Source organism: Vanessa atalanta, chromosome 1 (assembly GCF_905147765.1).
Source record: "Vanessa atalanta chromosome 1, ilVanAtal1.2, whole genome shotgun sequence".
Lineage (NCBI taxonomy): Eukaryota > Metazoa > Arthropoda > Insecta > Lepidoptera > Nymphalidae > Vanessa > Vanessa atalanta.
Window position 1 is genome coordinate 4,151,803 of NC_061871.1, and position 17,062 is coordinate 4,168,864.

A 17,062-nucleotide genomic window follows, 5' to 3' on the forward strand; every position below is an offset into this window, starting at 1 on the left:
TAGGTGAACCGATTATCTGGAGAAGGTGGCGGGTTCTGACTGGACGAGGGAAGCGGTCTGGGAGCTTTGCCACATCTTGAAAGAGACGTATGTTCATCCTTTAAATGTGATAATCTGAATACGTCGACAAACTAATAATAACAAAACGTAGTATTCATATTGGGAATATATTGTATTAAATATTGTCAACCTTTCAATCTAAGCGATCCAAGATTGTACGTAACCAAATATGACGTCGTATATGCCTAATAACATAAATGGAGTTTGTCTCTCTCTCTAAAACACATCCCATGTGTTACTCATGTTAATTTAGTGTTGAACTGTTCTCATTAAACTTGTGTAGTTAGGTATTTTATAATATAACGATCATGTTTTACAGCTCGCTTTGTTTATTTAGGTTTAGGTTAATCCCAAGAGTATGTACGTGATTAAATTATTGAATACTAGCTGTCGCCCGCAGCTTCGCCTCGCGTTTTAGGTGTTGGGCGTAGAGTTTAGGTATAAAAGAGTTTTAGTGATTTTTACTTTAAATTAATAAATCACATATTTGCAGTGATTTAAAAAATGTTATTTATAAACTTGCTTCATTTAAAATAATTAATATGTCGTTATACTTTTTGTTTTGAGTATACTGTATTAATTTAAATATACGGAACATGTAAAACATATATCTATCACATTTTACTTGTGTTATATATTGTAAACGCTAACATACTGATGTTTATAGCCTGTGGTATCGCACTGGTAGCGTTGTGTAGACAGAGAGCGACCTACTTCACGCCCGCTCGATGGCGAGCGCTGCCCGCCCGCCCAGAATAGACGCAGCACGTGCGTCCGCCGCGACAAACGTCGCCGGTCGCTCGCGGCCCTGCTCCTCCGCCGTCGACTTTTACTGACTACTAACGTGCTGCGATTAGATAGTTGCGTTGTGTTACCAATAAGCCATACATAAGCCGCGTTGTGATTCGTAGTGTAAAATTAATTATAATTGCACAAATATTTTTTCGCCTAAAACGTATAATGCTTATTCTCTTAAAATAAACGAAGTTTATTTATAACCTCATCGAATTAGAAAGTAAATATTTGTATCTGCTTTCCTATCGTAGTGGCCTTGCTTGTTATCTCGCACCGGTGAAAGCTTATATATTATAATCACGTTTTCAATAGTTGTGGTCGTGTTATTTCTGTGGAAGAATTTATGAAAAGTAAATTATCGGAGTTGTTAAATGTGACTAGAGATATATTTAGTGATTAGTTTAGTTGAAAAACAAATTCGTAACGATGTGCCTTATCAAGTAATATATTCATTTTTATTTACCGAATGTAATAACGTAGTACGCGAATATTGAGTCAGCTTCTAAATATGCACTGTTTCAAATTCGTCGTCTTATTGCCTCTACTCCTGCTGCCGGAACCTGCACCTGCTTGGAAAACTGACACGTATGAAACTTCATTTACATTACAAACTTTACTATAAGTGTTTTTTATAAATAAAATTAGATAACTTTATTAAGGGTAACACTAAGTTCAACTTTAGTGCATAATTTTAAGTATAAATACTAATAAATCATTTCGTAAGTACATAAACATATTTTTAGAGGTTTTGTTGTATTCTAAGCAATTTAATTAGTAGTTTGAAAATAATGTGAAACTCATGGATAATAAACGCAAGGCCAAAGAAACAGAAGTAGTTAGTATCGGCTCTCGTAAATACAGAAATAAACTTGGACTTGGCATTCTAATGTTGAAGTGTGTGGCTATAAACTTACTGAAATCGAACGAGTTTACTAATACTTAACATTTCTAACGAAAGCTATTTAAAAAAAATGTTATATATCTTATAATAATTGTGTTTTTGAATAGGCCGTTTTTATTGTAATATTATAATATATAATTAAAGTTTTAATGATAACAATAACAAGAAATTCTCTTCGCTATGCAGGCGATTGAGAACAATGAACATAATTTAAAACTAAATAAATTACATTTTTAATCAAACATTGACAAATACAAATTACAGACATCTCATCTAATTTTATTGGTCTCCTTAGCGGAAGATTCCGAGCTTAATCCAATTTACTACACTAGGTTACAATTTACGGTCCGTCGGGAACACACGTGTGCCTGTTATATGTATAATTATATGTACGATGGACAAAATGTATTGTTATAACCTTTTTCAGTCCTCATCGTTGAGATCTCGTTCAATCCTTTTTATTCTCCTACATCTTGTATTATGCAAGTAAACCTAAGATATATTTTTATTTAGAAAAACACGAAACATTGTTAATATTTATACTAACAGATAGTTATAATGTGTTATATTTGATATTTCAAAATATTTATTTATAAATACATATTGTCAGGGATAAACAATAACTTTGCCTTTGATAGTTTATTTATTGAAAAATGTTTAAGTCTTTATATCGTTACGCTATGACCCAAGGGGGCTGAGCAATAATGTTTAACGCGGAAACATGGCTGAACAGCTAGTTTTTAAATATTTGTCAAATCTAAATAGTTTTAATTTTCGTAAAATATCTATTTTGTAAAATCAAAGTGTAAATATGTCTTATTTTAGGGTAAAAGAATGGGCGAGGACATTAGGTGAGGAGTTGTGGCGGTTAAGTGAATCCCTGACGAAATCAGACCAAATCAGGATTGTAAGTAATTTTATTTTCGTTTCCATTAGTTCGATTTATATTTGTACAACCGAACTCATACTGAAGCAGCCCGGGGCACTCAATTGATCCTTTTCTCCCTAAAAAAACGGTAGCTCTTTATATATTTGATGACAAAGACACTTAAAGAAAATTTTCCTTATTATACAATAGACCTTACCGATCGTATTTTAATGGAATTTAGCAATATTAATTAATATCAAGTGTAGAATTATACTAAGTTATGAAATTTCAGAAATATAAACAAATGAACGCGAGTGTTAAGAAAAAAGACGGAAAACAAATATTGGAATCTTCGTTAAGATCCGTCAGTACTATGCTCACAAGAAAAATTAACGCTGCGAAGGTAACTTGATTTTGAAGTTGGCTAATATTTACACTAAAATATTCGAGCGCCTTTTTAAAATCTCCTAATTCTTTTATTCCACGTATATATTTTATTCACAGTGCATTCATGCGACGGCAGAGCGTTTAGCGGCAGAATTTAACTACACAATCGTGAAAGACAAGGAATATGAATTTAAATATTGTTCAGCTAAATATTCACAATTTATATTTGAAAATGGATCACAGCTCGAAAGAGAAGGAGAACTGCCGAAATTTGCTAAAAACCGTACGAACTATGAGAACATCACGCTGGAGAAAGATTCCCATTTTTATGATATAAGCGTTAATACCAATAAGAGTTGTGTACATGTACCTACCAATATTTATTATAAAGGTTAATATGCTTTTTGTAATCTAAAACATATTCATGGAATAATATCATTCAAACAATCGCCACATTAATCATTTGCTATAATTTAAATTGTAATTCTGAATTTTCAGAGGATGATGCGCTAGGAGCTATTTTATGGTCGAAGGAATTAACTGATACTTTTATAAATAATTACAATTCCGATCCTTCATTAGTTTGGCAATATTTTGGAAGTGCTCATGGCGTATTGCGTTTCTATCCCGGAATGCCATGGAACACAAAGGAAACCGACACGTACGACTGTAGAGTAAAATCTTGGTATATAGAAGCAGCTACTTGTTCCAAAGATGTCATCATTTTATTCGACGTTTCTGGTTCTATGACTGGTTTTAAGAATTACGTAGCGAGAAGAACTTTAAAATCATTGTTGGCGACATTATCGAATAACGATTACGTGAACGTGTTCAGATTTAATGCGACAACCGCAGAAGTAGTGGGTTGTTTCAAAGGCCTCGTTCAAGCAACTCCAGAGAACTTGCTCACAATCAGTAATACCCTGGAGCCTACAGATAACGGCAAGAAACATAAAGTGCCACTGGAGGGCAACGCTAACTTGACGACTGCTTATATTACAGCTTTTACTACTCTAAAAGAGGTGGGCGCTACAAATGTATAAAACTCTTTGTAATAACTCTTTGGGAATTTATTGTTATCAACAGATTAAAAATATATATTAAAAGAAAATAACAAGTAAACTTTAACCATCATCATCACTGTTGGATAAACTAAGACAAGCATTCTAAAATTCACATTATGGTGACTAACTGTTGTTTATATATATTTCTATATAACTGCAAAATAAATATGATTAACTAAGTACCTATATTAGCCTAATATACAGTCATAATATAGTGCTTAAAGTTTAACAATAATTGTATAGAACGAAGTTAGCTTAAAAACAAAAGTATAGAATCGTACAGATACAATATATAGATATATATACTATGTGATTAAAACTCTAATAAATTCGCTATCAATTTATTAACGTTCGATCGAGACATATACATATGTTACCATGTTCATTTTATATATACAACATACGTACACAATTTTATAGATTTCTCATCATCACGAACATTTTATGAGTAATTTACGAATATATATCATAAAACGTACGCTGTATTAATTAAATAATATTAATACATATAATTATAACACCTTTATCGCGTCTTGAAAGTTGTCGAATGCTTAACTTTATGTGATTTTGTCTTTAATATATTAAATATTTCCGTATGAAATATAGGTATAGAGCGTACCTATATACATTTATAGTCATTTTAATATTTAGTTTTTTTTTTAGAGAAGGCAAGCGTGTAATGTTAGCAGCCAGCAAGGCTGTAATCAATTGGTAATGGTGATAACAGATTACGTGCCTGGAAATCTCACCGAAGTGTTCGAGGAGTACAATAGAGAGACAGTCGGTGGCAAAACTTATATACCAGTTAGAGTATTCACTTATCTAATAGGGAAGGAAGTTACAAATGTTAGAGAGATTCAGTGGATGGCTTGTTTGAATAGAGGTAATTATTTTAACATGTATTTATTCATTTTTGTATTAGAACAATCTGATGTACTTATGTCGTTTGTATTTTATGGTACTTATTTAGTTCATACAGCTCGGACAAGCTCAATAAGATATCAAATGTGTTATTCATTATAGACAATATTCATAGACAGACTCAGAGTCTTTTTATGTAGCGGAATGTAACTGGCATATTGTACTAGTGCCAAATTTGACATTTTTATTTATTTTATTCAATGGTATTTTAGTATAAATAAAATCTACATCGTATCCTGGTTATTTATGTAAATTAAAATTACTAAAGTAATGTATTTCATATTTAGGTTATTTCGTCCACATTCACTCAGTAGAGGAAGTCCAGCAGCAAGTATTGAAGTATATCAACGTGATCGCTCGTCCAATGATCCTGGCTGGTGAAAATCCTCCTCCCACATGGACTCACGCTAACATCGATGATACTGTGAGTAACCATTCATATTATTCAAAAGAGTTCTTATTACTGCAAAGTCTTAACTTCATGTAAAAAAAAAACAAAAAAATGTGTCTATTATCTCCCGTTCATTTCTGTCACATCGATTTTATCATAATTCGATATCAATATAGCGAAGTTGTATAACAATGTGTATATACATATGAAGCGTAATGTTATTGTTATTATAGTAAGCGCTTAATTGTTGAAAAGGTTATTGAAAGTGTATGATAAGAATGACATTTGCTTCATTACTATTTAAGCCTTTTCCTGCCCTATACATCACATATGATTCACGCTTAGTGTTGTGTCGGCCTGTTGTTATAGAAAATTGCAACTAAAGAATTGTTTTTTATAAAATCATTATTTAAATAGTATTAAAATAAATAACACCCTTTGTCTTACTATTTCTAGCAGTTATTTTATATTACACTTCTAAGACTAGTAGATTGAAAATAAAAATGCTTCTCACGTATAGCAGTAAGCCTTACAACGCTAGTTCTGAGATATTACGTAAGAAAAACTACGTTTGTTAATATTATTTCCCAGGCAATAGTACGGAAACACGGAGATATAACATATGTGTACACGTTTTTTTAAAATATTACACGTATTATACATGAATTGTATTTTATTTTGTATTTTGAAAATGATCGATATCCGAGATGGCCCAGTGGTTAGAGCGCGTGCAGTCGTGCATCCTAACCGATTATTGCGGGTTCAAGCCCAGGCATGCTGACAGACAACTGAACGTTTATAATTTGTTTTTATAATTCATTTCGTGATCAGATGTTATATTTGACATAATTGATTATTTATTGTATTAAAATATTTTAATTCACCACTAATGAATAAAATTGGTAAATAAGATAAGTAAACAATTGATATTATGATAAAGCATACCACTTAAAATGTATGGCAATATAATACTGGATATATTTACAAGTAACATGTTCCACTTCAGTATTTCATGTTGGGGGTTAAAAGCGATATAATGTAACCACCCTCTGCCACTCCTATTTGCGCAGTTTACTTGATAAATAACAAATGCTGTTAGCTATTCGCAGTAGGTTAATCGTTATAAGTCGTTTCGTTGGTATATACTATAACTACGTTAGTACATTTGAAATAATATAACAATCTATCAAAGTAAATAAAAAACATCCTGAGAATTTCTGTATTCCACCTCGCTTCTGCAAATGTTGGTTGGTGGATGAAATGAATAATGAACACAAATTAAACGTGAAAACTTAGCTGTGTCTACCTGGGCTCGAATCCGAAATCTTCGGTTAAAATTTACGTGTGACCTGGGCTCGTAATCGGTTCGAATAAAATAAATTTAGTCATATTTAAAGGTAGCTTGGAGTACCGTGTAACCTTTATGGAAAACATTATCTTTATGAATAATAAATTCTCAGTTATCTCCGATACATTATGGGTTGAGGAACATTTATTATTGATACGAATAAATTGACAGAATATATAAAGGTATATATATGAAATTCGTGACTATTACTCCTTTTAAGTTATAAGTAATAGAGTAACGAATAACGTATGGTTCTATAGTAAATATATCCACAATTTTATCAGTATTTGTTCGTCTTATCTTGTGTTCAAATTAGATAAAATCCGTCGGATACTTTTAACACAAGCTTAGCACTGAAATGGAAAGAAAAATCGCAAAAAGTATAGAAACATGTTGATTGGGGATTTGAGACTAGTATTTTTAAAATAATATTGTCATCTTATATTTACGAGAGCATGACGTAATTCATCCCTAAGGACAGAGGAGTGTAATATGTGTGTTTTAATAAATATTATTTCTAAACGTTAACGAAATTCTATCACAGAGCTACATAACTATTATTACAGTACTGTTTAAACTTGGATAACAAATAATTAATATTTGTTTTACCAAAGTTATAGAAAAATATTTTAATATTGTTTATGTTCGTACAAATAAACAGAGAAAATAAACAAGCTACAAGTATATTATGTGTTCCTAAGTTTGGAAAGGTTGTTCAAATTAAATGAACTACCAACCCACGCCAGTCGGGTCGATATGAAGTTTGAGACTAACTGTAACTTAGTTACATATTTTATCATAAACGTGTAAGAGAAACTTATATCTACGGTGAATATAAATTAGCTGAAACTTCGGTTAAGACTTATTTAATGTTTATTAGGAATTTAATGCTTCATTTTGATTTTATCACGCATATATAATTATATTTGTTAAGTAATAAGAGCCGAGATGCCCTAGTGGTTAGAATGCATCTGAACCGAATTTTGCGGGTTTTCACTGCACTGAATTTTCATGTGCTTAATTTGTGTTTATAATTCATCTTGTGATGAAGGAAAACATCGTGTGGAAACCTGCATGTGTAATTTCAATAAAATTCTGTCACATGTGTATCCACCAATCAGCATTGGAGCAGCTTCAAAGCTTCAAAGTTTCTCGTTAAAATGAGAAGAAAAGGAGGCTTTAGCCTAGCAATGGGACGTTTTCTGGCTGTCACTTTAAGTAATAATAATTTTTTTTTGACAGAGAACTGCAAAATGGAACGTCAGTAGCGACGTTACAACGGTAAGTTATTTGAAGTATTGTTGTTATATTTTTTATTTCTTGTAATAATTACTAATTATTAAATGTGTAAATTTTAGTCCAAACAACGTTTTTATTTTATAGCTCTCGTTATTTTTATTATTCATGCCTTAACCAGCAGACAGCACCAGTAGATAAAATTCGATTTACGAACCCAATTTTCCTTTGTTATAAATATAACGCGTTTTGTACGTTATTTTAATCCACCACAATTTTAATTAATTATGGTTAACATTGTTATTTTTTTCATTATGTTCATATAATATAGAAATATCTAAATGAACTTTATTTTTAAATATACTTTTTTTTTCAAGTTGAATAAGTTTCATAAATGAAAGAGTCTTTTGTTTCTGCGAGCCCAATTATTTTTTAACACGTCGTCGCTGACAGACGGTAAAATAGGCGCTGAGTGGCTCTCGTGACGGCTTTGACTATCCACAAATTAAAGTAGAAATAAAGACAAGAACAAGACTTTATTTTTAATTTCTTACTTCGCTAGCTTCTTTTGCTTATTATATGATACTTTTTGAAATTTCATATATTGTTAGTTACATATATACATACAAACTTATCAACAATTTTATAGTATTTTATTAAAATAAGTCGTTAAGAATGTAGAGGATTAAAATGAAAAAGAAAAATAACATTTTTCGTTTCGATTCGATTGACAATAATTTCGTAAATCAATAAAAGATTGACGAAATTTAATATTTTATAGCCCGATGAAGATAAATTGGTGACGTCAGTGGCAATTCCAGCCTTTGATTATAAATACAATGAAGAACACAATGACGCCATTCTACTGGGGGTGGCCGGCACCGACGTTCCCATCGATAGTATAGCGAAACTAGCACAACCACATCAAGTATGTATATATTATATATTTTGGAAGATAGGCTGGCAAATAGGTCTACTGATAGTTAATTATTCCTTCCTCATACAATAGCACATATAAAAGATAAGAAAGCTACGTTGAAGAATGCTCAGTCGCCTGTTCCTGAAATAAATTTCAAACAGCTTTTCTTAAATGTTGTATATGAGTAAAAATATTTATTTATTCGTATTAAGTTCTCTAAAAAAACTCACGTGCTTACGTTACAAATAAAAGTCCTCTGCTGGTGAACACATAGTTTTTTCTCTTTCTGTCATATTTAGCACACGATCGAAAGACAAAGCATTATGTTTATTAGTAAGAGAGAAAGTATTTACAATTAAGGATTGAATTTTTTTTTTGTTTCAGCTTGGTGTTAACGGATATTCATTTATTGTGAGCAACAATGGGTATTTGCTATTACATCCACTGTTGATTACAACGGTACGATATTGGTCTAGTTTAACGTAAATTAATGTAAATTATTTTGCCGTTCGTATGGTTTCGGCCCATCGAACGTGTAGTTAAGCGATTTCGTGCTCAACAATCAATGAGCTTAAGTGTCTCAGTCACTCACGAAAAGCCACGGTTTGAGAGTAGCCATTCTTTGAAATATTGATTGTACCCGAAACACAAGAAACGATATTTTATAAATTAAAATTATGTGAAAATTAAATGTGATAAGTCAAAAGTTTTAAATCGTAAACAACAAATAAATAAAACTCACTTTCGCATTTATAATATTAGTTAGCACATAGTTATTAGATTTAAAACCATTCGATAAATGCCATTGAATTTAATTCAACCATTCCATAAAAAAGTAATGTTTTAATTTTTAATATATTAAAAGTTTAACACATATTGTTAAAGAGTACTACTACTCTTGGTCAAAAACTTATTTAAAACAAGTCATTTTTAAGTTCAGAAATATTTTTTACTGGTTACTAGTAAAAACTATCAATACAAAAATATTTTAAAAAAAGTCAGGGTTTCTTCGAATATGATAAATGTACTTGTAATGCATTTTACGTAATACACAGACGGTTCGCCCCGAAATCCTGCATTATAATGGACATAATTACCTTAATAAAAAATATAAAACAAGTAAAATTTTAGTTAGGGATAATTAATATTTAATGACGAATATTAATAATATGGTAACAATTATTAATTATTGACAGATAAACAATAAATTGCAAGAAAATTACAATAGTGTAGATTTCGTGGAAGTTGAACAAGTGGATGATGGGAAAGGACCGAGGGAATTGGGTGATAAAATTAAAGAACTTCGAATGAATTTAGTTGAAGGAAATCATGGAAGCATGACAAACGTTGAAGTTCTCTTTCATTATGATAATATGAGGTACGTTAACTTTGAGTTTGTATTACATTCGTTGCTGGTTTGTTTTTCTTGTCATTTATAATTTACTGTGTGTATTACGTATTCCGGTTTGAAGGCAAAGTGAGCCATTATTAAGAGACAATGGTTGAGAATGAAGTGACTGTCGTATTTTCATTTCAAACAAAATGATCTAGCATTTTATTTTTTAAATTATGTCCATTAATACAACAATATAAATTTAATAATAATACAGAAATAATAAAATTTATAAAATACCTAGTTAATAATCTGAAGTAGAAATAAAAAATATTAACTACGTGTTTGTTTATTTTGTGTTGTAATATTATTTTTTTAATATTATAATTAAAAAATTGTAAAGCATATATTGAAATCTTAGTTTAATATGTGTAATAATATATGCACGATGTGCTTAAAACATGACGTGAGAAGGACGCGAGGGTAGGTACTGTTGAAGATCTATTTTATAAACAAGCTCGAAGCACCGCAGAACGCAGATCGTGAAATTTCAGTAAGTGATGACAGTACGTATCAAAATAGCGTATCACGGTAGGTCGGTCTTCAACATTTTATAAGTGAAATACGAAGTGTGTTCTTACAGAATAGCACAACAGCTCACCTCATGTCAGTCATGCTCCAAGCACGTCACACGTGTGACGTCAGTCCTAAATATAATTTGTATAACGTGGCAAAGGAACTGATTGTCGTGAAAATTGGGAATACTGCTATTCAGTAACTTTATATTGTGTTATCAAAATAGTACAATTCTTAATTAAAATATACATAAAATGAAATAGTACTTCTTCATTCAACTCCCACAACTTTCAGAAGAGGCAATTACGGCGGTACAATATTAACATATTCGAGTTTACACAAGGACTAAAAATGGATTCAAGGACCAATTTGAATATTTAACAAACACATTCATAATATATTCGAGGAAGTTTTGATGAGGGTTTTTGTTATCAGGCGGATTGCTCGAGTGCAACACGACTATTTCTTTAATAAATTGGAAGGCACTCCGTTTTCGATGGGAATATCTTTGCCCATGGGATATGGAGATACGGAGCTGATGTTGAAAGATAATCCTTTGGAAGCGAAACAAGGTCAAGAGCTTATCGGTGTTAATGTCACCAGCTACTTCAACTTCGCTTACAGGGTACACCGTGACTGGTAAGTAACCTGTAAACCCTCTACGCTATAAAATCCGAACAACTATTATATTATATATACGAGTATATATAACTTTGTCTATTTCGCTACGCTAGGGTAATCTAATTTGTACTTTTGAATCTGAGTTCAAGTTCATATACAATTCCCAATTTTACTGATTAAAATATAATTATTAAAAATATGTCCGAGCTGTAATATGTCTCAAGTCTTAATTTCGGATAATGTATTACAAAATTGTCGTCTTTAGTTTATTCGTATTTATATGGATACCAATGTTATTTTGTAATCATACCCTTTAAGCTAAAATTATAAATAAATAAATAAATATTGAAGAACATCACATAAATTATTCTGATCCCAATGTAAGTAGCTAAAGCACTTGTGTTATGGAAAATCAGAAGTATCGACTGTACCACAAACACCCAGAACCAAGACAACATAGAAAATTAATGAACTTTTTCTACATCGACTCGGCCGGGAATCGAACCCGGGACCTCAGAGTAGCGTACCCATGAAAACCGGTGTACACTCTACTCGACCACGGAGGTCGTCATTATATACATAGCTTATTTCGTTACGTGCACGAAAAATATAAAGGTCCAAACGTTAATGTCAATTTTTATACATGAAACTTATGGTACAGGTGTTATTAATTAAAGATCATAATTTTGATCTTTGAGGACAAATAGCTTAATATAAATACAGAAAACAAGTAGACAAGACTACATATTACACACAGATTATTAGTTGATATTTACAATCTACTGACTAATGTGGTTTATATAATTATATACATCGAAAAAAAGTTCAATATTCCCTTTCTGTTTTTTTATTTTGATTTTTTGGGAGTTTTAGTGACAAAGCTTAATATTAGTAACACCGTTCCCTCAATAATATTTCCATCACTATCACAAACAATAATAATAAAATTTTAATTACTAATTATTTTAACTGAAACTGGTAAATCATTTTGGCTAATTTATTAAAAAAACTGCTTTGTTTACAGGGTATACTGCAAATACCATTATTTGGAAGGTCACGAATCAGAAAACGCAGAAGTTGAAATTTTCAAGTTTCTTGTTAAAATTTCAAAGAACGAACTTGATATAACAAAGAAACAATACGGTGAAGAAACGCAGAACCTCCCTTTTACTGTCGAGAGTAAGTACATTTACTTATACTTTATTTACAGTATTATGCTACTTTTGAAGAATAGTATTTTTATTTAATTATGCTAATTAGAACCAAGTATTAAAGATAAGGGTTAAAAATTGAGAGAGCGGTTTTATTATACACAAATATTTATTTACCTAAGCATTAACAATATTAAGGATATACTCGTACAAATAAAAATTGTTACTGTACAAATAATAACAGCGTGGAATGGGCAAAATATTAACCACCCCTTCTGTCACGAGTGGAGGCAATAAGGCGAGGTGTTATACTTTTAATTAAGGTTTTTGCACTACTACACCAATGACAAAGTTTTTCAGCTGCAAATGCTTCAATTTATTATAATGTTTTTATATTAAATTTCTTAAAAAGAAAATGTAACAGGTGCTAAATTGACACGTCAAATAATATAATAATAAAACTTTTTGTTTAACAGCACATTGTGGTACCACGCCTTTGGGCAAAGACGATTACTACTGCAACGAAGATTTAGTCAAACAGTTGGTATTTGATGCTAAGCTCTCAGCTCCATATTTTAGGACTTGGGAGGCTAGTGATGAGGAAAGGGCCTTGGCTCTGAAGTACAATGTTAGTGTTCGCTTCGTTGCGACGTCTAGTGGCCTGACTCGCTGGCATTACATATTCGAAGATGACAAGAATGAAAGAGTTGACGAATTAGGGAAAAGATCAAAGGAATATCCTAGCGAGTATGTATTTAGAAAACTTTTATGTAAAATCTGATTAAATCTGGGTCACGTCAAATAAAATAACGGAGGTAGGCCCCCGTACTCCGTACATATAACCTTGCTTCGACTATTTTCCGACCGGTTAGCGAGGTAGTAAATCATTGCAATAAATGTCTAATGAGTTTATGAATTTTGTATTTCTAAATCTTTATAATCTCCTTTATTGAAACATCACCTTATATTGAGTGATATTGATTTCTATATCCACATTAGCAAAAATTCCGTTTAGTGCTCTTTTTCACTCAAATTAATCAATACAAATAGGTAAACTTATTGTATTGACGCAAATCGAATATTACAAAATGTCAATAATTATATGTTCACGTTTTCTATTTTAGAGTTTTTGGCGATAAATACTATAATGCGATTGAGGAAACCTGGTACAAAGCTGCAGTTCTACAGCACATGATTGATAAAGAATCTCTGGTTATATCAACAAATCTGCCGGTACTCGATGATACCATTAAATCGCCTCCCTCTATTAAAAATAAAGATGGCGATATTACAGTAACAGCTAGCTACGCGATCTTCTACAAAGACGGTGAATCAGAGACGCCCGCAGCTGTAGTAGGATTTCAATACTTATATTCGAATTTCCATGAAATATTTTTTAATATGACAAAGAATAACGAGGCAAGTTTGGGTATACTAAAATATTTAATAAAATAATGATATTTTATTACTTATATGTAAATAGAAAAAAATAAGTCAAAAGTATAAATACATATTGAGTTAATGCAATTATTATAGCTGCAGTTCCTTGTTCTGAAAGACAGATCTTTATATATTTATATAATTTTATTATTTCAAGAGTTTAATAATACAAACAGATAATATAGCAATATTTTGCTATTCTAAATACACGTAATGTCAATATCAAGACTATTGACTATAAAGTTCTATAATTTATATAATTTTTTGCATATTTAGTTGAAAAAAGCCGAGATGGCCCAGTGGTTAGAACGCGTAAATCTTAACCGATGATTTCGGGTTCAAACCCAGGCAGGCACCACTGAATTTTCGTGTGCTTAATTTGTGTTTATAATTCATCTCATGCTCGGCGGTGAAGGAAAACATCGTGAGGAAACCTGCATGTGTCTAATTTCAACGAAATTCTGCCACATGTGTATTCCGCCAACCCGCATTGGAGCAGCGTGGTGGAATATGCTCCAAAACCTTCTCCTCAAAGGGTGAGGAGGCATTTAGCCCAACAGTGGGAAAATTTACAGGCTGCTAATGCTAAAAAAAATAATTGAAATAAAAATATGTTTTCAACATTATAATCTTTTAATTTGTTTGACATATGGACGAATAGCGCCATTACTTGTACTAATACATACCACGGAGCAAACATTTTTAACCGACATTTATTAAATTTGTGAAATTGTTTTTTTTTAGGAACTTTCCTGTGACGAAGATGGTAATTACAGATGTTTTGTCATAGACAGTTCTGGATATGTTGTGGTGAGCTTAGACAAGTCTGAAGTGGGGCAATTCTTCGGCGTCATTGAAGACTTATCTGGAGTTTTACAGTCCCTTATAGATAAGAACATATTCGACCACGTTGAAGTTTTTAACTATCAAGCCCTTTGTCCTCTGTCTACATTAAAGGAGACTAGTAGTGCCTTTACTCTCGATACAGTATGTTTTATTATCTATTATACATTATTATTTGTATGTATTATATATTTTTTAAATCCATTTTTTACATTTCAGCCTTTTAAACTATTTGCAACTTTCTTCAAATGGTTGCTAACCGAGGCCTTCTTAGTAATGTTCAATATTTTTAATTGGAATAATAATGTATATTCCGCAAATTATGATTATGGTATGTATTCAAAACTACATTTACTTTAATAATAAACAAGTACAGATTAAAAAGAAAAGGTATTCTTTTCCAGTGAGCGATTATCCAGATTTACAGACAAGCATGTATGAAGAAATGACGACGACAATGCCGCCTAAGAAGAACATCACCATTGAATCAAATGATAACGGAGAATCGAATCTATTTTCTTGCGATCATCGCATTACATTGTACATATTAAACCAGTCTTACTTTATACAATCAATGGGCCTTTATCCTGTAGTTGTAGAGGGAAGTGGGGATTGCCATCCTCCGTATTGGGCAACATTAGTCACTAAGACCAATTTGCTCCTGTTGGTAGTTGAAAAAGGTCCATGGAATTACAAGTTTGACTGTAAGAAACCGCCCGACACGAAACCAAGGCCTACAAGTAATTCTACAACAAGTAGAGATCCTTGCCACAAATTAGAATTAGGGCAGTTATATAGACGACGCCTCGAAGGATGTTATACTTATCATGATAAGGTACGGAGGACATGAACAAATTTAAGTTCTAAGTAAGGACTGAAAAACTAATTAAATCATTAATTCAGTGACAAAACATAATACTTACAGCCCCATACCTAACATTTAATTTTACTTTAAGTTGCTTTAATGTAATTTAGAACACATGAGAGTCAATTTTTACAATTTTTGTCTTCTCATATTTTTTTGTGTTCTTAAAGTTATATCATGTGTCAACTATGAACTTCTTTGCTATTTAGTGTTACAAATTAGGCCAACAGAGCTTTTTTGTCACTAAAATTTACATAATTTCGGTTTGCCTGTGCTTGAAGTCGTTTCGGTCGAATCGCATTGCCTCATTTACAGTGAGAAAAAGGTTGCTCATCTTTATTTAAGGACACACTTCTGTATAGTATATAACACGCAGCGTGTTTGGCTAGTTTCCGTTGAGAACGGTCTAAAATCAGTTAGGAGGACATTTTCTTCGTCGACATGATGTTTGATTTTATTTCAGCCATTGTTATGAGTAAAAAAACTCTTAATAAATACTAAAATTAGTACCTTTTGGTAAAAAATGGCTTGAAATATGTTTTAGAACCGACTTATTGTAATCGATCCATTCTTACTAAAATTAAAAATGTTTTATTTTGTTTGTATATATTTTTTACCAAGATTCGATATTAAATATTTATATTCATAGATTTATAGTTTATTATTAGAAATGAGGATTTTGTAGTAAACTGTGCTGTTGACTGTGACTGTTGCCATATTAATGTTTAAGATATATTAATGATAGCACGGAAGTAATGATATACCCGTTGTACCTGTTTATTTTTTTGTAACTTATGTAACTATTTATAATTCTTAGGAAAAGTCATAAATGTCTTTATTAATAAGAATTATTTCTTATTTTTCCAAAAAGTCTATGTAGACCTGTTTTAAGCATATTCTAGCATGTGCTAGAATATACTTCTTACACTTTACAATCTTATTAGACTGCTATGATCAGTCAATACCCAATAATTATACTAAATCGGAGTATTTTCAAATTAAAATAATTCCAACAAGAAAGTTAAATACACATTTTTTTTAATTTTTTACAGGAGAGAAACATTACGGAGTGCGGCATCGGGAGTCTTACGAAGGCTAATGTTTTATTATATACGAGTATGATTTTATTGTTATTGTTAGTCTCAAAGTTATTTTCATGATAAAATATAAAGTTTTTGGTACTAACGTCCTATAGATTTGTACCTTTCTTACTTTCACAATAAAAATTATTTACCCTTTGAGTGTTTTTATTTCTACCCGACCATAGTTATGTAAAATACTATGATTCAGTGTTACGTTTTGTCGACACGTTGACCTAGAAATACGATTTGTACAAATCGATG

General features: G+C 31.4%; 1 protein-coding gene across 1 annotated transcript; it reads left to right on the forward strand.

The window, feature by feature from the left end:
• Positions 1-783: 783 nt before the first annotated feature.
• Positions 784-16,957, forward strand: LOC125064166 (voltage-dependent calcium channel subunit alpha-2/delta-3). Its single transcript, XM_047671044.1, has 19 exons — positions 784-1,440; positions 2,582-2,663; positions 2,917-3,027; positions 3,129-3,402; positions 3,510-4,033; positions 4,739-4,958; positions 5,284-5,420; positions 7,978-8,016; positions 8,753-8,899; positions 9,275-9,349; positions 10,087-10,268; positions 11,235-11,438; positions 12,445-12,599; positions 13,048-13,318; positions 13,696-13,990; positions 14,756-14,998; positions 15,074-15,185; positions 15,259-15,689; positions 16,772-16,957. The coding sequence occupies exons 1-19, from the start codon at positions 1,364-1,366 to the stop codon at positions 16,877-16,879; spliced, it is 3,687 nt and encodes a 1,228-aa protein (XP_047527000.1). The 5' UTR covers positions 784-1,363; the 3' UTR covers positions 16,880-16,957.
• Positions 16,958-17,062: the final 105 nt, after the last annotated feature.